The 27591-nt window shown below is 34.7% G+C and overlaps 1 protein-coding gene and 1 long non-coding RNA gene across 2 annotated transcripts in view; one reads left to right on the top strand and one right to left on the bottom strand.

Moving 5' to 3' along the window:
- DOP1A (DOP1 leucine zipper like protein A) overlaps positions 1–27591 on the bottom strand; it is a 99133-nt gene that overhangs the window by 11688 nt on the left and 59854 nt on the right. The window contains exons 14-31 of the mRNA XM_063096685.1: positions 26970–27591; positions 26051–26325; positions 24718–24870; positions 22103–22203; positions 20512–20771; positions 16886–18875; positions 15899–16010; positions 15602–15784; positions 13889–14014; positions 10613–10747; positions 8931–8986; positions 7714–7818; positions 3680–3746; positions 3296–3440; positions 3057–3136; positions 1765–1874; positions 1326–1475; positions 1121–1182 (exon numbers count right to left, since the gene is read on the bottom strand). Of these exons, the coding sequence (XP_062952755.1) occupies positions 1121–1182; positions 1326–1475; positions 1765–1874; positions 3057–3136; positions 3296–3440; positions 3680–3746; positions 7714–7818; positions 8931–8986; positions 10613–10747; positions 13889–14014; positions 15602–15784; positions 15899–16010; positions 16886–18875; positions 20512–20771; positions 22103–22203; positions 24718–24870; positions 26051–26325; positions 26970–27591 (4732 nt within the window). The remainder of the gene's footprint in view (positions 1–1120; positions 1183–1325; positions 1476–1764; positions 1875–3056; positions 3137–3295; positions 3441–3679; positions 3747–7713; positions 7819–8930; positions 8987–10612; positions 10748–13888; positions 14015–15601; positions 15785–15898; positions 16011–16885; positions 18876–20511; positions 20772–22102; positions 22204–24717; positions 24871–26050; positions 26326–26969) is intronic.
- LOC134377891 (uncharacterized) lies at positions 21–27076 on the top strand. Its single transcript, XR_010023585.1, has 3 exons — positions 21–108; positions 24105–24191; positions 26988–27076. It is a non-coding gene; the product is annotated as an uncharacterized LOC134377891 (long non-coding RNA).

Raw genomic sequence — 27591 nt, 5'->3', positions numbered from 1 at the left:
TTGGAGGCTGCTCTCTGGAGGAGAAGGACTGGCAAACAGATCCAACATATATAAACCAGGAGACCAAGTGGTAGAAATTGTGATACAGAGACTGGAAAACTTTGAAATGTAAGTTTTAGAAGGTAAAATCTCTAACAATACCATTTTATAAAACCCTTTAATATTTTATGCCATCTGCTTAAATCCTTCACATTACTTTCGGAATAAATTCCAGTGTGGCCTGGCCTGGCCCTTCCTACTTCTTCCTCATGTCTTGTTGCTCACACCCAACTCACTCTGCTACAGCTACACTGTCATGCTTGCTGTTCCTTGAACTCACCAAGCTTCCTCCCGCCACAAGACCTTTGTAAGTTTTGTTCCCTATACCTGGAATATTCTGTTCCTAGGCCTTATAGTTGGCTTCCTTAGTTTTGCCTCAAATGTAAGCTCTTTAGCTGTTATTTGAAATCTATCACACATCACCCTATTCTTCTTCCTTTACTACTTCTTACTCCCTGAAATAACTTTTTAAATTTAAGGTTAGCACAATGCCTGGCCCACTGTTGTCTTTTAATAAATATTTGCTGAATGGATCCATTTGAACATTAAAATAACCCTGTGAATATGAAAGAAGAGATAATATGTAACCCTAATATATAAATCCAATTAAGATAAAGTAGAAAGGTGGGTAGAGGGTGATTTCTGACCTTCTTGGCCTCTTTCTTTCTTTGGAGGAGATAAACGGAGCCCCAGAGACTTAGAGTGACTTGTCCAATACATGGCCCAATTGCTTGCCTTTTTCTGCCTCACCACCTGTCAATCTTTAATTAATTAATTCATTCATTATTTATTGAGTGCCTATTATGTGCTGGGTACTATGCTGTGTACTGGGAAAACAATTTAGAGTCAAATTAGATATGGCCCTTTCCTTCCACTAGTTGCCCCAAAAGGACAACTAGTTTTACTTATTATTTATCACTAAATTGTCATGTGTAAGTTTTAAAATTATATTCCCATAGAGTAATAAGTATAACTTGACAAGGAACTAATTCAGTAGTTTCCAGAAAAGAGCAAACTAAATTATAAGAATGAATCAGGTACAGGAATGACACTGCTTGGATTGTCATCCCACAATACTCACTCATCAAATCTCTAAATGTTGTTTTATCATGTGTCATCAGATTGTCCATAATTGCTCTCCAACTGAAAGAGATAAAGATTATGATATGTAACTAAGATTTTGTTGTTATTGATAAAGAACAGCATTCTACTTTGAAGGGATAGTAGTTGATTTCAACAGACTATGAGAGCAATATCATGTTGGATAAAGCAAAGCAACGACTTACTGATTAACACAAGAGGCATCCATCTGGAAGAAACTGGGATCCATAAAGAGGTCAAAGGCTTCTTTTTTCCAAGCTCTCCGTGTGTACTGATACCCACTAAGACTGCTGAGCAGCTGGACGCAGGCTCGATAACTAGGGGCATTATGTGCACTGCAAGGAATAAAAACCACCTTAACCTATATTCTGTAATTTTCATCATCACATTAAGTTATTATACATAAGTGTTCACATTTACCTAAGTCAATGACATGAAGATGTGAAATAGAAAGCATCATAAGAGAAATAATATACAAGGAAGTTTTTTTCAAATGGAAAAAGCTTTATAATTCAAGGTAAAAATAATGTCATTCTGTGATAATTACAAAAATGGCAATAACGCAACAAAATTTGTTTCTAATAGGCTATAAATTAATTTAAAAATCTATTTAAGTAATACTACCTGTGATTTCGGAGGTAGGGCACAACATAATGCATAATATTTACAAGTAATGGAATAACCCGCTCCTTTTCATCACTATAGAAAACCATATCCAAAAGATGAGCCAAAACCTATAAAACATAAGAAATGAAATGAGTATAATCTATGAGCTGAAACCAACATCATCCAGAGCTACTGATTTTCAGTTTGTAAGAAGACATAGAATACCTTAAAATCAGAAAAATCTAAAATTAGATCTCCCTAAATCATTTTTATATTAATAAGTTCTGCCAAAATCTGCTTTTTCATCCATTATAACTATAGGATATAAACATGGGCAAGGGCCAGCCCGTGGCTTTCTTGGGAGAGTGTGGTGCTGATAACACCAAAGCCACGGGTTCAGATCCCTATATAGGGATGGCCGGTTAGCTCACTTGGGAGAGCATGGAGCTGACAACACCAAGTCAAGGGTTAAGATCCCCTTATGGGTCATCTTAAAAATAAATAAACAAAAATAAATAAATAAATACACGTGCAAATTTTACTATTTCCAACTGAGATCGGGAAGTATTAAAAAAAGAGAGTTCAAGAATCTTCTAATGTGACAGTGAGTAAACAGTGGATTTAAGACTAGAAACTCAGTATTCTCTTTCCCTGACTCAGTTAAAAGGTGGCTTGGAAAAAACCAAAGAAATGAAATGGGGTTAAATAAATTATGGTAGATGCGCTCAGTGAAATATAATGATGCACATCTATGTTTACAAATATGTGTTTATGATATATTGTTAAATAAAAGTGAAGACAGAAAGAAAATCAAGGGGGCTACTCAAGTCCCAACTCTGTCAATTATAGCTATTTGGCCTTAGTCATATTGTTCTAATCTTTTCAAGGCTCAGCATCTATATCTGTAAAGAAATGAAAATGACATGTAAGGCCATTTAGCAGGGTATAAGAAAGAGCTTATAAAAGAACGTGTATAAAATGTTTGGTGAACTGTAAAATACTTCATAGTGGCAGGCATCATTATACTGCCTCCCCACCATACTGAGAAACAAAAGCACTTTTATTTCTTAAAAAATGCACTTTAAAAAATAGTGCATGGGGAGGGGGAGCAATATCTAAAGTTATCACTAATGTTTAACAAATTAAATAATCCAAATATATATAAGGCCAAAACCTTTGTTAATTCTATATAGCGATGAGAAGTACAAAATGGTTTTTCAAATTAAAAACTCTCTGAAACTTACTTGCTAATATTCAATTATAAAACTGTTTACTTGAAAGTTCATGTGAAAAAACTTGATAATATTTACCTCAGAGAGTAATGTCAATGCATGGACACTATATACAGAGGGAGTTACATTTGAGGTTTCCATTGCAGGTGATAACATGTCTAAATGAGAGAAAAGACAGGTAAAGTAAAGATAGAGGTAGGTATTTTTCCACTGAAAAAAGCTATTTGCTAAACAAGGTACTTAAAAGTACTAGCTGAAATGATTTCTTAGGAAATATATGTCTACATATAATAAACCTAAATGTTTGAGAGCAATACCTTCAACATCAGATTCCAAATTGGTTCCATCCACCGTTATTTTGGGAGAAGGCTTAACTTCAAGATTTCGTCGCAGCCATGTTGTTTGTTCCAGAGAAGAACCAGCAATTGCACCAATTGCATCCACTATTTTATGAGTCACATCCTAAAGAAACAAGAAATAACCAATAATATATGTCTACAAACACACATATATACTAGTTATGAACTTTCGTAGTTCATATTTTTGACAATATATATTTTACAACAGAGATTGCTGATTTTCTTAGAATGTTCAGAGTTGGAAGAAACTTCATAGATTATTTTATTTGACCCTCCCATTTTTGAGTCGAGGACACTCAGAAATGCAGTTTTGGCAACAGCTCTCAATTCTGAATGCCTTACCTGAAGGTCTCTCTGGTCTTTTTTATTTTCCAAACTAGGGTTTTTCATAATAAACTCATTCAGAACCCTAAAAGGGCCAAAGAGAAAAACAGAGACCATAAATATTAGTCTAAAGAAAATGATGCAATCTAATCTCTCACAGTGAGTATGTGGCTTTGTGGCCTCAATTTCCATTTCAAATATCTAATGGATATATACACATATCCTATGACTCAACTGAAATACATAAAATTATGCATGAAAAGACATGTACAAGGATGCTCATAGCAGTATTATTACAATAAGAGCCTCAAACTAGAAGAAACCCAAATGTCCAGCAACAGCAGAAGAGATGAATTGTGGCATGTTCATATAATGAAATACTAAACAGCAACGAAAATGAATAAATTGTAGCTGTGTGAATTACATGGATTCATAAACATATATTGAACAAAAGAAGCCAGACATGAAATAAAATATTTATATACATTTATAACTCAAACACAAGGCAAAATCCATCTGTGGAGTTAGAATAGTAGTTATCTTTGAGGAGATGAAAGGATAGTAATTGGGAGGGGTTCTGGAGAGGGGATACATAGTGTATTTCTTACTTTGGGTTTGTTATTTTGTAGTTGGTATGTTCACTTTCTACACACTGTACTGTGGAGTTGTGTACTAATTATCTATGTTTTTCTATGTGTTTTATATAACAACCAAAAAGTAAAAAAAAGAAACCTACCAATCTCAAGTTGTAACAGAGAAATGATTTCTTACCAGATAAATAATACATTAAAAATATTTCATGAAGAAAAAAATTTCCATTTCCATTGTTCGCTAAGATTCTACTCATTATTTACTTTGACTTGATTTTTTTACAGATAAATTATATGCATAAGTACTTCCAAACTAATATGTAAATTGACATGGAAGAGCAACCTTTATATTGATTTCTATCTTGTATTTAGAGGATCAATAGAATGTTTGGTAAAAAGATAAACTGCTAGAAATTTTAAAAGGAAATTAAGTGTCTAGTATAACTGGAAATGTTCAACTTCTTGTTTTAACACTCAATCAGAGTACACATATGTTGAGAGGGAGGTAGGATCATTCATTATCTGAGAAAGGAGAAAGGAAGAAAAGGTAGGTAAAGAAACAGTAAAATCTTGTAGGACAGAAGCTACAAATCTTAATAGATGGACTTAATTTTTAAATGAAATTAGCCAGCAGGGTATCTAGTGATGATTCAAAGAACTGTACATACATTTCCTCTGCAGGCTTTACCAACAATTCAGAGTTGGCTATGGCAGATATTATTCTTGCTTGGAGAGGTTATATTCTAGCCTTGGAGAAGTTTATTGATGTACCCAAGGTCATATGATGAAAGTTGAAACTTGAGATTTGAAGAATCAGAAATCTTTATGAGAATGTTGTTTGATTTCCAGTGTCTACATTTATTTCTCATCACCAAAAATCATTTACATTAGTTATTTTAACAATCTTTGATTCAGGAATTGCAGACACTGAGTTTACTGCTCTTTTCCTTATAACTTCAGCATCTTTTTGATTTAGTTAATTTTCTTTTTCTTTTTCTTTCTTTTCTTTTTTTTTTTTTTTTTTTTGTCCTTTTCATGACTGGTACTCAGCCAGTGAGTGCACTGGCCATTCCTGTATAGGATCCGAACCCGAACCCATGGCAGGAGCGTCGCCGCGCTCCCAGCGCCGCACTCTCCCGAGTGCGCCATGGGCTCGGCCCTGATTTAGTTAGTTTTCAAAATAGAGAGCATAAGGGTCCAGGGATCATCATGATCTCTGAAATTCTTGAGCAGGGTCTCTAGCTTACCAGCGTTACTCAGCTACTACCTGCTGATCCGCTCCACTCGAGCTCCCACCATTGTCTCACTATTTCCTCCCTGCTTCCTGGTGGAAAACAACATTGCCATGTTTACGAGAAAACTTGAGGCCATCTTACTGAAGAACCCTCACTTTCCTTCCTCTGCACTTCAAAATTTTCTAGACCGCTGGTTGCCAAACTGTAATGGTTAGTTACTTAAAGACAATAAGGGTAGAAGCTAAGTCTATGAATATAAAATCACATGTCTACATATATAAAATCACCTTCAAAGCTATAGAAGTTGACTAAAAGGTCAAACAAAGCTCTTTGCATTTAGTTGATTTTATATCCATTCAGCATATTGACTGTTGCTGGTTACATCACTGGATTGTCTGACGCAATGTAAAAAGATGGGGAAAAAGTTTACTTTATAACCTCTCCTCCCTTATGTCTTTAACAGTCCTTTTCAAACATTAGTGTGCACATAAGTCACCTTGGGGATTTTTTTAAAAATGCGGATTCTGATTTGGGCGATCTGGGGTGCAGCCTAAGTTCCTACATTTCTAAGCTCTGAGGTGATTCCAATGTTGCTGGTTGGTGGATCAAACGTTGAGTAGCAGTCTGAGAGAAAATGCATCCTTCTTTCTTACTCTTACACCTGCCATTTCCTGTTCTCCATCCCTTCCCAAATGTCTCTGGAATCTGGTGCTTTCAATGAACTTCCGTCTCTCTAGAATCTTCTACCACTTTCCATTTAGGTAACACATCAATGGCCAGGCAGTTTTATAAGAAATTAATAAATATTAACTCATTTAATCCTCATAACAACTTTATAAGATGGGCACTATTATCATCCCCATTTTACAGATGGAGAGGTTAAATAACCTGCCCAAGGCCCCACGGCTAATAAGTAAAGGAGGTGGGTTCTGAATCCAGGCAGAGTACAACTTCAAAGTCTTTGCAGTTAACTTCTCAATACTTTCAGGCCTTCCTTATCATTAAAATGACAACTTCCAAACCACATTTCCTCCTGCTACCTTATCATTTCTCCTTATTTTCATTATCAAATATCTTCAAAGAATAATACACACTTATTTTCTCACACTAACCCTTTGCTGTTCATGTTTGTGCTTCCTACCGCAAACTCTCCCTCATAAATCACCAATGCCTGTCCAAATCGTCCACAAACACTGCCCCTTATTACTCCTCATGTTCCTTAACCTCTCTGAAGATGTTAACCATGCCCTCTCAACCTCTCTTTTCTTCTGGAACAATGAATATACCTTATTTTCTTCTAATTTTCTGCTATTTCCTTTTCTATCTCCTTTGCTGGGCCTTTTTCCTTTTCTATCCTGTTCTTTCAATCCCATCATCAACAGTTCACCTTCTTACCTCCCACTTGAAACAGAATCCTAGCCCAGCCTCTTTCCCCACTTATCTGTCCTATTACTGACTTGCCAGTCATGTCCCTCCTCAAAACCTGCAATCGCTCCTGCCCCTGCCCAAGACGAAATTCCTTAAAATAAAATTCCAGGTCCCTCCTCATCTAGCTCTTATCTCCCTTTTCATCCACCCTATTTCTCACCATACTGCTGCCTGTGCCCTGCTTTATCACCAAACCAGACATGTCCCTTACCCCAGTATACCCTTCCCCTTCCCGTCTCCACAAGGGCTTTCTTGTCTTACTACCTCTTTTTGCTGAGCAAGTTATTTATTGGGATACTACTAGGAACCAAGAAAAACAGTAAGCAAAAAACAGACACTGTCCATGACATTACAGTGCTTACAGTTAAGGGTGAATGGCATTTATCAAATAATCATAGAAATTACTAACAGATATCAAGGAACTCCAAGACAGAGAGAAAATGTTCTTTCCAAGCCTGTTTATGTTCAGGGTCCAGCTCTAATGACCCCCGCCCCCGCCAAATAGAGTTCCTATTCAGACATGCTACTCACCCTGTTGATCCCACACTCCCCCCCCAAAAGCAACTACTGTTGTAATGGTTTTGTTAGTGTGTTTACGTGTTATATATGTAAAAACACATTGTTTCCTGCCCTCATCTCCTTTTTAAAAGGCCTTATATTATACATCTAGTTCTGCACCCTGAGAACCCTGAGAAGGCAGAGAAATCACACTGTCACCCAAAACATCTGTTATACAGCAATTAGTATAATGAGCATTATCCTTTTATAGAAAATAATATTTTTAAGTGAAATTGCTTACCCAAGTATAAGAAACTGCCCTGGAGCTGGAAGACTCAGTTGTATAGAGTCTTTCAGAAGTATCAACAGTGATGCCCAGCTATCCACTAAATTGGTCACTGGAATTCTGCAAGATAAATATAGTTTGAATAGATAAAAAGTCAAAGTAAACTTTAATTTTCTTTATATCTTACCCAAGTCTTTCATACAATTTTCGATTAGTTTCTCTGAAGCATTCCTAAATTTTTATAGACTATGATAGAACAAAATTCCTGAAAGCTTTTTTCTACTATTATATAAGAAGAAAGCTAAAAACATTTAAAATACCTAGTGCAACTTCTTAATACGAATTTTTGCTATAGTTATTCCATTTGTCACATGGATCGAAAGTAAAATACAACTGCAATAATTCTCAGTTTAATAACTGACGTCACAGTCACCTAATCCCTACCCTGGTCTCTCCACTTCCCTCTTATATCAGTTTTTTTTCCTTCACCTATAAGTCTCCAACTCATTTCAGGGAGGGCTGTCAATCTATCCTGAACACCAGTCTCTCATCTGTAATCCTAACACCTCTCTCTATCTAAATTCAGATTTTAGGCAGTCCTTGCTCTAAGTTACAACCAGTTTAAATACACTAAGTAACTTAACCTTATAAATGCTAGTCATAGATCACAAATGGGTGCCAGATTTGGTGATTAAAATAATATTATCTTATAAGGGAGGATTAAGATTCGGATTCTCCAGAAAGAAGTTTATCAAAACTCAAATCAACTAATTCCTCTTCAGAGGTCAGCTACATGCAAAATAGACCACCAGAGCAAGAAGATATTTTCACATTATCATTCCTAGCATTAAAAAAAATCAGAATGGATTACCACATGTTCACTTATACCAAAATATTATGAATTCATTGGCAATAAGCATGTTTTCAAGAGAAGGTTCATCTTTTCATTCATATTAAATGATTTTCTTACAATTCAGGGTTATCCAGATCTCTTCAAATTCTTAGGTCTTTAGGTTGGTAGGATTTGCATGACTAAGTCATTATGATACTCATGACCTGTATTAATATATCCATAAACAATGTTTTTCTGTTTTTAGCATTTGTCCTTTTCATTTTAGGAGAGAAAAAAATCTAACAACTTCTTGAAAGAATTCAGGTGCTTTTCCTCCTATATTCCCTAACTTTTATACATTGCTAAGGCAGTAAGGAGAGATCCACATCAGTAATCTTACCTTTGAATATAAGCATAGAAAAACTGAAGCATGCAGACTTCCAAAGAAAGATGTTTCTATAAACAAAAGAAATCAATTTTATAGTGAAGAAAAATACTGCCTTTGCCTTTTCATTGTTGTAACTACTGTGTATCTTACTGCCAATTTTTAATTAAAAAATGAAAAGAAGACAAAATCAAATACTAGCTTGTCATAAAAAAAACCATGCAGCTCTCTTCCATTTAGTAGAGAAAACTTATAACATAAGAGCTATTTAAAAAGTCCAAAATAGATGAAAGAAATGGAAGAATTTTCTATTTTCCTCCCACATATCAAAAGTTGATACTCCATCAGTCACTTTTAAATGATTCATTTACTCTATAAGCATCAAAACTATTTTTATTTTAAGTGGATTATGCGTCGTGTTATCAGAATTAGGTTGATATTTTTTATTTTACTACACATATCTGTTAAATCAGTGTAGTCAAGTCAAATTTGGGATCAATTCCTAATAGCCATTAAATTAAAGTTAATGCTGAGTATAATATATAATAAAAAGAAAACAGGCAAGAAATGATATTGATGTACACTGACATTTACCAATTTATCCTTCTGTAGTCCCAACTATTCCCTCAAAAGTTTCCCCTTTACCACACACACACAAAACAAGTGTCTAATAGATTCAGAACTTAATAAGGGTGCAGCAGTTGGTGGTGGTGGGGAGATGGAATTAGCTCTTATTTGTTTTCATAACTTTCATGCATAGCCCAATGTTTGGCACAAATAGATGCTCAAAATATTATGCTGAATTGAGCTTTCACATGCAAACTAAAAATCCTATGACAAATGCTCCATAGGTCAGGAAATTATTAAAAAGTTAAGAAGGACACTGACTATTCACAAATACAAACACCCTTTTCTCTTTGGCAATTCAAGAAAAAGATAAAAGAAAATAGAAGAAAAAAATAATTCAACCTTTTCAGATATGTGTAATAATTATTTTAAGAATGGGATTAGGTCTAGTTTGGCTTTGCTCAGAGTCTAATGTTTACAGTTGGTAAATATTTTCTAAGAAAATATGACCTCTTGGTATTGCTTGAATAAAAACCAGAGAAAGTAGGGAAGTCCATAATTTTCCTAAGTTTTACACTTTTCTGCCTGTCCAATTAGAGACAAAGCAATGTGAGTGCAGAAACTATGTCATTCATTTTCTGTAGCCCTTGCATAATACAGTACAACACATGATCAAGAAATGACATTAACTAAGACTAAAGTAAGGGCAAAATTTGGGGAATTTATACACTGAAAAATTCATTCAGAAAAGAAAGCAATAAGGGAGATGTGAAAAATGGCATAACCGAGGTAAGTAGACCTTGGGCTCTGGCTTCTGTGTTGTTCTTCCTTTAAGTTACCAGAAAAACCTCACCTAAGAATTTGGTCACACAGTTCCTGATTGCTTTTGATTTACATATGGAGCTAGGAGCAGTTAACTGCTCTTCACAGGCTACAGGAATGATCAGAACAGCAAGTCATTGAGGATACTGATAATTGTTTTTATTAAAGCAGTGTGAAGGCCACAAGCAGTCATCTCTGCAATCTGTACTATAGTTAAAAGAACATTGCTGTACCAAAAAATAACTTACCTACCAGCATCACTTCTGAAACAGAATTGTAAACAAAAGCAAAGCAAAGCTTTTTCTTACCTTGTCCTTCGCTATGGCTGGGGGCTGCTTTAAAACTTCTTTCACAGTCTGGATAACAGTTTCTGCTCTCATGACACTGATTGAACGAACCAGTTCCACTAGTAAAAGCTGTTCTTCACTGGCTGCAGGAATAACCTGGATAACACAGCATTGTATTTATTATATATGTAAGTGTGTACGTAAGTCTTTCAGTAGAAGTCACAGAATTAAGAGAATATTTTAGGGCCTCTCCTTAATATAAAGGCCTTTTAAACTTCCTTGACTACCTTATGTAGAATTTATTTTTTTTACCAATATAATACATGTACATTATCTCAAAAATCAAATGGACAATAAGCTTTTAAAGAAAAATAGCAGTACTCTAACCATGCTCAACTCTTTTAGCTCTTTTCTATTATTTCTAAATACCTTTTCTTCCTTCTCTTTTTTTTCTTGAAACATTTCTGTTAGATGTCTTTCTGTTCTAACCTGAATTGGTATGCTTTAGGATTGCTACACAGTGTCATCTTGATATCTCCCCTGTCACCATCATCCCAGGGATTCCCTTTCTTGTCTCTGTTGGAACCCCTATTCTCTGATCCCCTGTCTCCTTTCTTCTTGGTTTACTCTTCTTCTGGTGGAGCTGCATCTTCCAGTGGCTGAGAAAAAGTGAATTGATGACATTTTTTTTTTCCTGAGACACTGCATGGCTGAAAATATCTTGATAGTTTGGCTGGATATAGAGTTATAGGTTGAGACTACTTTCCCAACAAAATTTCCAGTGTCGCTATTTACAAATCTTATTATTCCTTTGAATGGGACTAGTATATTTTCTTTAAAATATTTTAGGATCTCTTTATCCCCAGTGTTCTTACATGATGATGTCTGTATAGATCTCTTCTCACAATGCTGCACACAACCTAGAAATTTATTTCCTTTATTTCTGAGGAATTTTCTTGTACTATTCCTGTGATATTTTCCTCCTTTCATATTTTTGTTATTTTAGGCAAAAAGTTATTGAGCCTCCAGTACCACTCCTCTGATTTTCTTATCTTTTTTCTCCTATTTTCCATATCCTTAAATTTATATTCCACTTCTGGTATTTACTGACTTTCTGTTCCAATCCTTCTACGGATACTGCTTTGTTTCTGCTCTAGAATTTTTAATTTCTTAGAAAATTAAAAATTTTTGGAATGGTCTTTCATAATCTCCTCTTGCACAGATGCAATATGATTTCACCCCTTGAAGGATATTACTATTATTATGTACATTTTCTTCTGTTGCCTGCATTGACTTTTTAAATCTACTTGTTTTAGTCTTTGTCTATCACATTAGGGACTTTCTAATGTGACTGGTAATTCTTGGCTTTCTATTAATATTAAATATGAGGAATAAAAATATAGCTAACACTCACAGAGTGCTTATTAAGTAAGTGCTAGGCATTGTTCTAAGTAACACATATACACACACATACACTCTCTGACATACACATACAGACACACAGACACACATACACACATGAGGGTACTTCAAAAAGTTCATGGAAAGATTTGTATTATCTTTTAATTCTATTTTTCCATAAACTTTTTGAAGTACCCTTGTTTGTGTTTTTGTTTTCTTCTTTCTAGCTTTTTTAAAAAATTATTCTTTTAATTCTCACAAACCCATGAAGTAGTATTTTTTATCCTGAGGTTACAGAGCTAGTGAGCAGAGAAGTCAGAATTTTAACTTTAGAGATCTTGTTTCAAAGTCTGTGATCTTAATCACTAGTTATTGCCTTTCAAAAAGTGATGGGAAGTCATGCATTTGTGTGCAAGACTAAATGAACAGGTGGGCCTCCCTGTGTTGTGACAGTAGCTCAGTTTTTTAGTTAGAGGACTCAAAAACATTAGTAGCCATAGGTCTTTTTTTCTTTGGTTAGGTCATTTTTCCAGAGAGAAATTCTCGAAACTCCTACCTGGGGGACATAAAGCTTGCTGCCAGCTAATTGGAGTGAGGCTGATTCCCATTTTTCAGTATGTAGACTTTTTCTGAATGCCTTTGCTTTCAGCATGAAGTCTAACTTCTACCTGTGTGAACCTTGTGCCCTTGGGTCCACAGACTCTCTTGACAAATCTTCACAGAGTAAATTTGACTCCAGTCTCCTGCTGGGGTAGGGTAGGAAAAGGGGGTGGTTGCTTGGGTTGGAGAAAAGGGATTTAGAAGGTGTCTATCAGATCCTTCTATAAACTTTCAGCTAGTTCTCCAGATTTCAGTCCCATCCCAGTCCTTTGCCTTTAAAAGTACTGGTACTTTTACTTTCAGAGAGACTGTGTGGTTTTAGAGCAGAAATTGGTTCCTCTCTTGTAGGTCGGCAGTTAGATATCAGCTTTCTCTAATATACTAAGTTACAACTCAGACATGTGTTTTATATCTTGCAAAATTTTGCTGATACTTATTTTTCTGTAACTACCTCTCTCAATGTTTTTGCCATTGTGAGTTTATGTCTTTTTAAATTCTTTGACTGTCAGTTTTTGGGAGAGAACAAGAAAAGTGTTCAATGTGTCATGCTAAAATCACATGTCCTGACTGCTTTTAAATGATATAGGATTTCAATTCCATTAAAAGTGATGTCTACTACTGAATCCTCACATGCAAAATAATACAGTAGTAATATGATAGAAATGTTTATTTTTATTACTTTAGAAATGTCAGCATATATGTAATGTGAAATCAGCACAAAAAATAACAGATCAGAAACTTTTAGGTGGGCAAATCATATTTTATATGAACCTAAATTATATAATGGCCTTGATATTCTAATGCATCACAATTTATTTCCAATGTAAAACATTTTTTTTGAGCTTTCAAACTCAAAAAACAACAGTTTTCACATATATAATTCAGACAAAAATGTGTGAATTACATTTAGAAACATAAACTATTTAAGCTATCACATCATAATGAAAAGCTACAATCAAGATGAAAACTTCTCTCCATACCCTTGCTTTGGACCCCGAATGACCAGCATTTAAGATATACTGTACCATATTGCCATTTCTATTTAAAATACAGCTACAGTTTTAATATCATACAATTTCTTTTTCACATAAAATAATACCTATTATACTTCATCTTGAATTTTAATCAATACTTTGGGCAACAAGTCATGATGTAAACCTGTAGACAAACTTTTTACTTTTCCACTCCCCACCTATCCAGCCCTACTGCTACATAAAAGAGTTGAAAATTAGCATGTACTCAGCAAATGCTCACCAGTGAAAAACAAAAGTACTGAATGCTTAATTAAATACATACCTTGGTCCGGGTGCTGGTTTTGTTCTGTCTTCTTTCATTCCACACAAATGCAATGGCAGCCATAAAGTGAACACCATGATTCATTGAAATGGGTCCCAATAACTCAAGGATCTGTTGTCTCAAGTTCTAAAACAATTTAAAACAAGTGACAGTGAAATAATTAAAATATGAAAACATTAATAACTAGACTGCACTTTTACTTTTTCTGGAAATAATATATAATACTTTTATGTTTTTCTACCTGAATAACAATAGAGGAATCTTTAATAATGTTAAGAGTTGCATCCATGACTATTTTATTTCTAGAAGAAAAACAAACCCTATAAAATAACAACTGCCAATCAGCCAAATGCCAAGTGTACTCACTATGAGATACTAGTAAAACACAACATATAAAATCCAATTTAATAAGTTAGAAGTAAAGTCTTTTTTTTAAAAAAAATAGGCATTTTATTATAAAACACGTTGTATTTTATATTTAAGTGAAATGAAACATAAATGTATAGTTTAATCCAAACATTAGCACTTAGATCAAATGTTCTAATGATTCCCACACTACTCTTCCCCCAATTCCATATGTGTTCCCATGAATTCCTGAGCTGGTGGTCAGGTCTAGGAGTAAGATTAGGTTCTTGAAGAATGTCAATTTGACAACTTGATGTAGCATAGCATGGTTTTAAACATTCATATATATATGAATTCATATATAATTTCCCTCTAAATATAAAGTAGAAAATTTGGAAAATATCAAAAGGTACAGAGAATAAAAAAAAAATTGAAATCAATCATTAATCCTATCATCCTAAGATAATCATTACTAACATATAAACTTTATTCTTTTCTTTGCAGATGATTTTTTTTTTTACATAATTGTACATATAATATTTGTTCGATTATGTAACATCCCTGTTTCATTGACCTTTTGAGCACTTCTCCAACCTGTAAGAATTCTTCAAAGCCACAATTAGTGGCTATATTACACTAAAAGGATAATTTATTTAACCGTTTTTTTACTAATTGTTTAGGCCATCTTTTTTTGGCCATTAAATAACGCTACAATGAACACTTTGTATATTTGCATAATTTTGATTAACTTAGAATTCATTTCTAAAGTAGATTACTAGGTCAAAGACTATGAAACTTTTCAAGATTTCTGTACATATTACTAAATTGTTTTCCAGGAGGGCTTTTCATATTAAAATGTCAACTTAAAAGGTACTTTAAAAAGTTATAAGATGTATGAATGACCCTCAGAAACATGTTACATGAAAGAAGCTAGACACACAAAAAAACAAGTATTGTAAATATTGTATTGTTCCATTTATATGAAATGACCAGGAAAGCAAATCTATATTTAGAGAAAACAGATTAGTGGTTGACTGGGGTTAGGGATGGCGACAGGGAGTGAGTGTAAATGAGCACAAGGAATCTTTTTGCTGTGAAGGACATGTTTGAAAATTGGATTGTGGTGATAGTTCGACAATTCTGTAAATTTAGTATAAAATCACTGAATTTATATACTGAAAATGGGCAAATTTTGTGGTATGTCAATTATATCTCAATAAAACTTAACAATTATTTGATAATTAATTACTCAATTGATGCAGAGTGCTGTAAATACTACACAAATTATTCACACAGTCTGAATATAGTCTTTGGGAAAGTTCTCAAATAGAATCTTGAGCTCTACAGATTAAGTATGAATTGTCTAACCTTTGTGGCTCCAAGATTAATAGTGGTAACAGAAGCAGATGCAGCAACAGTCATTTTTTCTGAAGAATCAGCGTGATGCAGTATGCTCCAAAGCAAGGTCACCGAGGACATTATCATATGCAGGATTGAGAGGATTCCACTGCGAGCTTCAAACAAGTGTTTTTGATCTACATTGACCAAAAGCTATTATAGTTAGGGAAAAAAAACCATGATATGGTTTTTACTGAGGTTTATAAATGGGGACTTATCAGACATCATAGTCTTTAAAAAAGGAGTCAAATATTTGTACTGTCTTACTTGGTGATACTGTGTAGTTGGATCCAACAAACAGTAATGGATAATGGCTGTGATCCCTTCCAAAAGAGTAAGAATCATATCTGGTGGAATAACTGATGCCATCCAAAGAGGCCTGAAATATAATGCATTTATTTGAACACAAGTTCTGTGAAAGCATAGTTCATATTTTATCACTAGTAAAGACCTAGCATGTTCCAGGCACACAGTAGGTGCTCAATAAATATTAGATGAATAAATGACAAAGAATAAGCCATGGGCTTTTATTTCTTAATCTATATAAGTGAGATGGACAAAATGTATTAGAGTTCTTTTTGACTAAATAGTTCTATACAAAATAAAGAATTATAGTCAGTGAATCTCTAGCTACTGGGGAATGGCAAGCATATCAACATTAAATGATACAGGCAGTTTTCTTTTTATTTTACATGTAATACCTAAGGTTATGCTAGAGAAAAAACAGATACCAGTCTACTAAACATCTCGCTAATTTTTCACAGACTAATTTTGAACATGGCCTGGGGATATAGATGGAATTTGCCTCTAAACCATGAAAATCCAAAAAAATAAATGAAGATGTAAAAAATTATTCATAAATTTAAATTAATTTCAGCCTGAAATTAATTTGCACTTAGATAACATATCAGATAAAACTAGGGAAACCATTTGCTAATCTTCCTATTACTTTTGCCAGTCAGTCAAGAAGAACATCAAAATTAATTTCAGCCCTTGGGAGAAAAAGGCCTGTTTAAATATTTCTTCCCTTTTCCACTCGATTCTTTTATTGAAACTCTTCTTCAAGCAAAATTTTCTTCTTTGTGAAAATAACATACTACTGTAGTGTGTAACTGGTATGTTATTTTCAGTAGGTTTGTAACCTACTGAAAACCATTAATTTATTTACCCAAACTGTGACTGATTTTCAGGACATTTTAGCAGTCACATATGTGAAAAATGCTAATGATGACAAAGTTAAAAATCAACCCTTACCTACTATCAGATAATCCTGTTTCATATTTGTACTGCTGAATTAGATTATCCAAATTTCTGCACAGCTGTAGTGTCACAGAAACAACCACTCTCTGTAGAACTTTTCCCATGTAAGGCAGAGTAGATGTGATTAAACCAATCCATTGTGGGTGCATCTTACATGCACAGTGTTGATGCAAAGCTCGTATCACTGCACAGAGGAACATGCCTTGACATGTGATTGGCTGAGCATGCAAATACTGAAGAGAAGTCATGGGCTGATGGGGATTGACTTGTTCCAGGTCAGATACAACAAAATCAAAACCTGTTTCATTATCTTCAGGAATAGTCATTACCCGATGTTCTAGAACAATCACCCTCTGAAGCACCCTGAGAAGTTGTGACTGGAGTGTACTGCCATTATCAAACTCATCCTCTGAAAAATTGATAAGGCTGTCCTCTGAGAAACCTTCTTCCACGGCAACCATGTTCTTACCTGCCATTTTTTCACTATGCCATTTCTGTGCACTAAAGATGGATGACAGCAAACAATGAAGAATCACTTTTTGAACTTTGCACTTAGATAACATATCGGAAATAAAACTAGGAAAACCCTTTGCTGAGCTTTCTATTACTTTTTCCAGCTCAGTAAAGAGGAGTGTCAAAATTTCTATGCTCATCATCTGCATGTTTCGATTGCCTATTAAATCCTGTGCAGTGACCTTGACATGAGTTGGGTAATGACTACGCATGTAATATAAGCAGAGGGAAATAAGAATTTCTATATACATAGAACTCCGGAAATTATGATTTGAGTCCACTGGAATGTGACTATAAAAGTCTTTGCCCATAACAGAAATCCGGTGTCTGGCCAATAGATTCTGAAGTAGAGACAACTGAGGAGTATATGCATTATTTACACTAGTGGTTGAAATGGCATTTACAAAAGCAATAGGGTTAGTTTTCAAGATGGCTTTGATGGCAGAGAAAGCGTACAGAGTCCTTGATGAATCATACAACTGGAGATACAGGAGCACATGTTGATAGAGAGGATGGATGTTGAAATTGGGAGATTTCCGTGATCCTGGAGAACCCATGTCACTCTCAATTTCAGAAATTTCTCCCTCTCCACAGCTATACCAGTTCTCTAAATCCAGACCATCACTAAAAAATACACTGGTTTGTTTGAGTTTTTCATTTGAAGTTTTTTTCTTCTCATCATCCTTTTTCCTGGCAAGTTTTACTTTAGGTTTTGCTCCTGGTTGTTTACCTGCCTCCTTAACAATTGTTTCTTTCTCTGAGACTTTTTCTGATAATTTTTCTTTGAAGCTGAACTGAATACTACTGTGACTCCTCTGTCTAGATTTGGTTTCTGTGGAAGTAACAGAAGAGTCATGAAGAGCTGGTGTGGCTCCTGAAATACAAGATGAGGAGCTATTCCTGGAAATTCCATTTGCCACACACTCATGGCCTCTTTCTGTAGATACAGACAGAAACTGAGAACTTTCATTACTCAGCAAAGCGTTCTGACTTTGCTGAGTGGACTGATCTTCATTTTTCGTAGCCTCTTCACCTGTACCTAATTCACTGCACTTTGGGGGCATAGCCTCAATTTCTAAATGAGATGTAATTGATGCAGATTCTGCTTCGAGGCCACTTACAACTTTACATATCAGGTCAAACACTACCTGCTGAATGTCATCATCTGGGGAGCTTGCCTCTGGCATTTGAGAATCCTCTTGGGCATTCATGTTTTCAGGATCAACTTCGTAACTCAGGTTGTCCCCAGCAGAGGACTGTGAACATCCAGAGTCAGAACTCTGAAGTATTTCTATGTGTTGGTCTGGAAGATCAAAATCAGACACAACCATTGGAATTGTCTCACTGCTGGTACTTAGGAGGGAAAGTCTGTCACTTAATGGATTAACAGTGAGACTGAAGTTCTCTATTTCATCCATGGTAAGCAACTTTTCACCATTTCCTTTCGATGTGATGAGGTGTACTTGGCTTACTGGTATATGAGAAACACAGTAAAGGAAGAAAAATACAAAATGTATTAAAATAATTGAAATGTAAAAATGGAGACAGAACTAAAGATTTTTAATCATTAGTCTCATCATCATACATTTTCCTCTTAAAATTACATTTTAGCTTATGACTATTTTAAACCTTTTAAGTCAGAAAATTATGTAGATGACTATTAATTAGAATTTAGTTTAACAATAGGTCTATTATTATTCAATTCAATCAAAGAGAACAGCCCCTTTAATATAGACAAAATATAAAAATTTGCCCTTTTTCCCCCAAAATAAGACATTCTTTTTACTTCAGATTAAAATTTTATTTTTCTTCCTTGTATGATACTTCCTTTAGTTACGCTGTTTCTAAGAATTCAAATAGTTTAGGATATAGTCAGATGTATAAAAATATAACCTCTTTGATTTTAATAAAATTCAACAAAGATGTATGAATTATCTTGTATGTATAAGGCCCTAAACCTGGAGACAATGAGGGGGGAGAGAAGAAAGAGACACCATTGCTCCTCTGAGGAGTTTAAAATTAGTAGGGGATCACAAATACATCATTCATTTCTGTACTTTTTGGGGGGCACACTATGTTGATGGCATTCTTTTAGAAAAGGTGGAAGGCTTAGTGCCACACAAGCAGTACAAACCAAATGCTATCAAAGTCAGATAAAGCATCATGAGGTCTGACACTGATCTCAGAGAGGAAGTGAGAGTTCAGCAGACAGGCAGGTAAAGTGCTAACACAAAGATGTTCTGGCAATAAGCAGAGTAGAGCAAGCTCTTAGATGGTTCAGAGGAAGCACTGAAAAGGAAGCTAGAGAGAGAAACCAAGGCCCTGTAGAAACATGCTAGAGAAGTAGTAGGAGCATGATGGTTTGGTTTCAGCTTCACCCTTTCCAGCCGTGGGACTCTGAGAAAGCCACAGCCTTTTAAACATCAGCAACCTGCTTGGTAAATGACCTTTTTATTACTGATCTCACAGGGTTATTTGTCAAGAGACATAACATGACATATGTGAGATATTTGTCCCTAAGTTCTAATAAATTAATCTAAGTGGCCATTATCACTGTATAGAGGCTATCACTTAACAGTTAAATAAAGTAATAATAGTGAATATTCATCAAACACTTATGATATGCCAGTCACTGCAATAAGCATATAACAAACATGACTTCTAATGTTCATAACGAAGCCTTGAGAGGTGGGCATTATTACTGGCATTTGACAGATAAGGAAAATGACTCGTTAAATATACAATGTGCATTAACAGGCTTAGTATAAATTCCCAGTGATATATCTATAGAGCCTTGCAGGACTAAGATTGATAAGTAAGCTCTAAAGTTATTTCCATCAAAATTGAAGAATGTCTCTGACCAGAGCTGTGGCTGATTCCTCCCTGTAAGAGTTAACTGATGAGAGATCCAAGACCTCTAAGATGGTCATTAATGATGTACATTCTGGCATGGCAGACATGGTGTTGCTAGTACACAAGGTGGGGGGAGAAAAGAAGCCCATGGAAAAAAATCTTACATGCTGTTGTCTGCCAATCACTGCTGTGTTCACTTCTCACTTTAATAACTTAATTCTAAATAAGCTGTTCTACTTCCATGTGATATTTACCATTGCTGCAGGCAAAATTTTGCATGAAATGCTTGTCACTCTCCTCTCCTGGATAACAGGGAGCCTTATGCCAATAACGTTCTGCTTGTACACGTTGTACTGAAACCCTCTGAGTTTTTGGATGAAGCAAGAGCAATAGCAATGGTTCCAAAACTCTTGCAATATCATGTCTTTGTAGGACTTGGTTCAGCCAGGCTTGTCCCACAGAGCTAGTAGAACCATCGAGACTGTTAAGGCTATCCAACATGATGAACAGTGACCTAAAATAAACACCAATAATTAAAACAAAGAAAAAAACACCCACTTTAATTGTACAACTCTATTTTCCTCTAAAATTAACATTATTTTAAGTTGTTTCTTATTTTGAAGTAACTATTTTGATGTAATAATACATCAGGATAAATTTTGACCACAGCATTTTTATAATTTTAATCCCAGCCATTTCAGTAGATATAATGTAAAAGCAGAAAATAGTTTTTGCTGTTTTTTATGTACTTCCACTTTTGAAAGTTCACAAGCATACATTACTTTTATAAAATAATACTGAAGAATAGAAAAAAAACCTTATTTAATTAGTCTTGTTTTAGCAACATTTTCCTGTTTATATCATCAAATACCGAACCACTACTTCCATTATGGTCCATACTCCTCTGTTCCCATTCTCTTCATGAGTCAAAGCTATGTGCTTAATTCAAGGAAAGACCTATGAAAGGTATAGAGGTATGGTCTGTAATCAAAAAATCCCAGATTCAAATCTCTTGTGCAGTCTTGGGCAAGCAACTTAACTTCTCCTGGCCTCTGCTGCCTCACTTGTAAGATGAGAAAAGGTGGTTGTCAAATTAGGGATGGTTATTTGTAAAGTACCCTGCCCATAGCATAGTTCACTATAGGGGTTCAATATTTGGTTCAGTAGCAGACCAGACCACTTAAAAATAGTGATGCTGGTCGTAAAGGGACCAGCTGAAATAATGTCCAGTGGAACATACATCTGATCCTGAGCTGGGCTTTAAGCATAGTTATATTTGTGGCCACCTCTATGAGACGTACTGCTGAGACTGCTATCTAACAAAAGAAGGTTAATATAAATCTGATATTTGAGGTATCAATCATCTAAGTTTAGTCTACAAAAAAGCAAAACCACTTTCAGGCAGCTATGGGTTTTTTGAATCTATGGAAGGGGTTTGTCAGTGTTTTCAGCTATAGATTTTAATGAGTTCAGTTTAGGCAGAAGATTGAGGATAATGCTTGAGAAACACTTATACAATCCACAGTTTATATGCAGTTTTGCTGAATGTGAATATGGACTCAAGCAGGCTGTATCCATTGCCCCTAGAATGGTGCCTGGGACATATGAGGGGACTCGATAAGGGGAATAGGCATTAGGTGCTCCAAAGATAGGAAGGGAGAATCTGATGGATAAGTGAAAATGCCATCCATTTTAATATAGCTTAATTTTTAGAAATAATTAATTCTCCTTTTTTTCCTGCCCTTGCCAAACTAGATAGAGGATTCAAGAAAAGAGACAACATTAAGATATCTGAGTATAAAATCTAAATATAAAAAAAAAATCTAAATATAAAATGTAACTAACCTGTCAAAAGAACGTGCAAAAGATGAAGACTTATTTATATGGAGATCCCTTGTTAGATGCCAAAGAACTGCAAATTTTGTAAGTGCTTCCATTCTTATTTTCTGAGGAGGAATATGGCAGATTAAATTATTTTATTCTCTCTAGAAGATATTAAATGATTTTAGTAAAATCAAAGTCACTATTTAGGAATATTATGTTCAATGTCTATAGTACTCAAATACACACTGCAATAAACTTTAATTATATTTTTTATGGAAGTAGAGACATAGAAAATAATTAAATATATGCAGAAATAGTAAACTTAAAGGATCATCTCACCGTTAATCATAAATAATTATTACTCAGTTTAGACTTTAGGTAATCAGCTTACTAGATTCTTGTATAACAGTAGATAGAAAAAGCTAATAATGTACATATACCATGATATCCTGAGTCTAGGAAGCATTTTCCTCGCTCATTTTAATATAAACATTTAGGTGTCAAAATTGATTTCATTGCGTAATAATTTAATTTTTTCCCCAGAAATGATAACATTAATCCAAAATAAATTTTTATCACTTACAAAGCTGTTTTATTAGACTAAAACACTAATACACTTAAAAAATTATTTCTATAAGAAAAATATTAAGCTTCTTTTGAGATTATTTGGAAGAATGTTAAGCATTAAGATAATAATGGATAGAATATACAAGTAAATTTTTTAGAAAGGCAGGCATTTGGTATTAGATAATGAACATGTATTAATATAAATCAAGCAGGAATTGTGACATTATCAAAATTTTTATGGCCTTCCTCTAGCATTTATTAAATCCTTCAAGCAAAAGCCCCAAGAAACCAGACTGCAACAGTCTAAAGTGCTTATGATAATGCTGGTGAGGATGCAGACAAAAGGGAACTCTTCTACACTGTTGGTGGGACTGTGAATTAGTGCAGCTGTTATGGAAAACAGTATGGAGGTTCCTCAAACTGCAGGCAGAACTGCCATACGATCAAGCAATTCCATTACTGGGTGTATACTCAAAGGAATGGAAATCATTGTGTTAAAGGGATACCTGCACTCCCATGTTTATCGCAGCTCTATTTACAATAGCTAAGAGTTGGAACCAACCTAAATGTCCATCGACGGACGACTGGATAAGGAAAATGTAGCATATATACACAATGGAATACTACTCTGCCATAAAAAAGAATGAAACTCTGCCATTTGCAGCAACATGGATGAACTTGGAGAAAATTATGTTAAGTGAAATAAGCAAGGCACAGAAAGAGAAATACCGCATGTCCTCACTCGTAAGTGGGAGCTGAAAGAAAAAAAAGAAAGAAAGATACAGCAATCACAATAATTCCTTGAACTACCAAAGGAGAGAACGGAACTGAAGCCACCAAAGGTGGGAGAGGAGAATGGCTTAGGGAGAAATTAGTAAAGGGCCACAAAAAATGTTTACATTATGTAATGATAAAGCAACAAAATAAATTAAACTGCTTGTGATAGGTTAGAGGACTGTGATAGGTCTGTGAACTTAATACATGCTTTTCTTAAGAGGCATGTGTACATCAACCAACAAACATGTAAAAATAAATGTAATAAATGATGTTTTAATTTTTTTACAGATGTATATTTTTATTCAGAACTTAGAAGCATTTCTTTAAAAATGAAATGTTACACAAGTAAAAACAAGTATATAATTTATCATGAATTTATATTTAATGTAAAACAATTTGTTAAATTAAAATACAAGATGTTATTTAATATTTCATTTCTGAACAATTTTGAAAGAAAGTGTTGAAGCAGAAATAGAATTTTACATTTTTCTTGGAATAAACCTTTCATTTCTCTCTGTTATTCCTACATTTACCACCTACCCTCCGCCAAATGCCTCACTGACTCACACAATGCCTTTTGAATATGACCCATTCAAACTCACTAACATTTTGCGTTTTTTAAAAATAGGGTAATCCATTTCTAAAACCTCTTCAATAAAATCTTCTATTTATATTACAGAACAGCAGATGAAGACCACGATCTTAATTAAATTTCGCTGAAGAGGTCAATCAGAATGATTGTTCCTGCTTCTTCTCAGGCCCACTTGTAAGTCAACCATCTTTAATTGACTTATGTAGCATTTCACATACATTAAGATACAAAATTTTTATTTTAGACATTTAACATAATGCAAATAATACAATCTCACATATTAGCATTCTATAGCTTATAAATGTAATTTACACATTATTTCATTTCACATATATTAATGTATCCATCAGTTCCATAACTGAGGCCATTCATTCCTCTTTAAATGATTCAAGAACCTAGACCAGTAACAACTTTAATGATCATTACCCATAACTAGTACCCTAAACCAAGAAATATACCCAGTATTTGATTTTGGATTACTTAATTTTTCAATTACTAGTGCTCTTGTAAAGAACTTTCCTCTAGAAAGGGCAGTAACACATTTATTTTAAAGATATTAAGGTTACTCTGAACAAAGCTATATTATCTCTTATTCAGATGCTAGCTGCAATAATTTTCCTAAAGACTTTCCTTAATTTACCTTTTGGTATAATGGGGGTGGCGGGGAGGTGTGTGTGTGCACAGGATAAGAATGATTTACCTTATGTTTATGGGTTAACTGCTGACTTATAACATCTTCACAGATGCTAGAAGAAGGAACCAAGTTATGTAATTGATAAAATAGTTCCACACTCTTCTGGTGGTGTTGAGGTGTCCCATCTCCTAGCTGGTCCCACAATGTCAAAGCTACATGCTGTAGAAGAAGATGTAAACATGGCAGTGTTACAAAACCATAAACAAAGACAATTTAACAAACATTTCCTATTAGGTACAAACTATTACCTGGTCTCCTGGAAGGTCTTTAATATTCACTATGCCACTGGGAAGAGATTTAAAAGTACAGCCTTCCATCTGCCTGCTTTTTGGTCACCCAGGCCCTTAGAACCTTTTATGAGAGTCCTTAATGATGTTTGTTTTAAATATCAGACATGTAAGCACTTTCTGCAGAGCAGAGATAAAACCCTATTTCACTATTTTAGTGATGTTTAGTCAAGTGATGCTAACATATGTTATCCTTAACAGGATACAAAAATTCTACATTGAATGCCATTTAATATTTATGGGTTTATGTTACAGAGTGAAATACAATTCATAGTCCAAATATCCAAACTACTTATGACTTTTATAAAACAGGTCTTATGTATTTCAGAGCTACTTGTGTCAACAAAGCACTTGATCTAAGACAGCATTGATAAAAATGCAACAATCTTCAAGGTTCACCACAACGTTATAGAAACTAACTCTAATCTAGCAGGAAGAAATATCTGGAAGGACATGATAACCTGAAATGAGATTTTAAAAACTTTTTTTATGTATAAAGAATCTACCTGCTTTAGAAGTAATACAATCCAAATATACTTGATGTTCTTTTTATGTAGAGGATACCATCTATACCATTGTGGTAGAAATCAAAGACTGTGCATTTTTTTTCTGAATGACATCATACATTGCAGATGATAATCAGACAGTATGGAGAGTCAAGAAAACTTTTCATGGGAGTTTTGGAGAGCTGAGGGTTTACTCTATGAAAAGCAAAAGTGTCACAACCACTTAATCTGGAAAATATCTACTGTATAAATAAGCTTTCCTCTTTTTTAGCTGAAATTATTTCTTCCATGGCTTCAGTGCCCTAATACTTGCCTTTCTTTACACTAATACTCTCCTTATCCTTATCTTTTTTCCCCTCACAAAATTGTGAACAAGATGTGGAAAGCAGCACATATCAAGTGTGGCATCATTTTCTACATGGTATGGTATTAAAAGGTGTTTTATTAAGCCTGACTAACATCCTTAAAATCACTGTTAAGCAAACTAGGTCAAGTATCACACATGCAGTGATTGTCTTAGTTATATATGCATTTATTAGAGTTTACCTTGAAAAATTCAGTCTTCTCAGCTATGTACCTCAGATTTCCCTGAGTGAGGGGAGGTCTAATAACCACAGCTACTCTTCCCTGGTTTGGACTTAAGGGTTGTAAAGGCTCCACACTGTTGATGTTTTCCCCAGTGACCATGGCCACAGACTGAGTCAGTCCTACTAGGTCCATGACTAGTGAAATGGCAACACTCTGAACACTGAAATCATTTGCTTGGCTGCAAGCACTCATCAGAGTCTGGAGCCACTGTGGAGGCTGCACATGCTCACAGTCTGAAACAAAAAATGGAAGCAATCAGAGTTCGTTGCACTAAACATTTCACATATACTTTTAAGTTAACTTCAAAACACAAAGCTACTTAATACCTTTAGGCCTTGATCTGTTAACAAAACCATGGTTTGTTTCTCACATAGTCCAGGGCTTTAAGAAAATAAAGCAGCAACAAGAATTTAATAAACTTTTTTCTCAATATACATTTTTCATATGCCAAGTCATACAATGTACTTTCCTGTCCTGAAAAATAGTTTTAATCAGCAAATGTTATGTAGTACTTACTGTACTGTGTGTGTATGTGTGTATATAAAAATGTAAATAAAGGTAAACACATATGATACTGGTCATAATTAAGGAAGCCAGTGGATCTAATGTTATATTACTTTTCTTCAGATATTTCCTTTCAGCCTCCACTTACCTACAAGCAAACTGTGAAAGAAATAAAAATCACAGAATCTTCCAGCATATTAATTTCCCCATAATGACAGTATTTCATTTAAAAAGTTTACAAATTAAAATAGCACAGTTTAAAAAATAAACTGGATAAAAAAATTTAAGAAGTATATCTGAGTGCTTCTTAAAAAAAAAAAAAAAGAATAGCATGCTAAAGAAAACACTGAAATATAAATAGAGATGACCTTACCAGTCTCTAATTTTTCAGAACATAACTCTGACGTATGGTTCCCCTCAGCAATGTAAACGGGGAAACTTGAGCACTCTAGGAAGAGCTGACAGGCAGCAAGGAAGGCGGGAAGGTATTCTTTTGAAGTTTTTTGTTTACTTATATTTCTCTCTTTTATATCTCCTTGTGAATCCCTATCCCATCTTGAAGTCTCTCCTTGCTCTCGACAGAGATCCCCTTGATGCTCTGCAGTCAAAACTTGAGAAGAAGAGCTACTCTGAACAATATAAAGGTTGATAAGTCTGGTAAGAAACTGTTGGACATACTCCAGGCAGCACTGCATTGAAGTTTTTTGGGCTGTATTCACACTTCGGGTTGCTGTCCCCTGAGTGACAATGGAAGGGGGCTGGATAACGGTTTCTTCAGATCCCACAGTAGATGCTGTTTCTGTCTCGGACGACGTGCTAACAATTGGGATGGTAGCTGTCTCCTGCCCCTCACTCAGTTCTCTGTCAATGTCATCAGTTCGATCTGCTTGATATTGTATAAACTCAGTGAATCCACTCTCTGATGATCGACTACTTGGTGGATTTTCTCCATCTTCGAACACCTCAGTAGGATTTTCAAGAGAAACTGATGATAC

This window comes from Cynocephalus volans, chromosome 5 (genome assembly GCF_027409185.1).
Source record: "Cynocephalus volans isolate mCynVol1 chromosome 5, mCynVol1.pri, whole genome shotgun sequence".
Classification (NCBI taxonomy): domain Eukaryota; kingdom Metazoa; phylum Chordata; class Mammalia; order Dermoptera; family Cynocephalidae; genus Cynocephalus; species Cynocephalus volans.
This window is presented reverse-complemented; position numbering and strand designations above follow the sequence as displayed.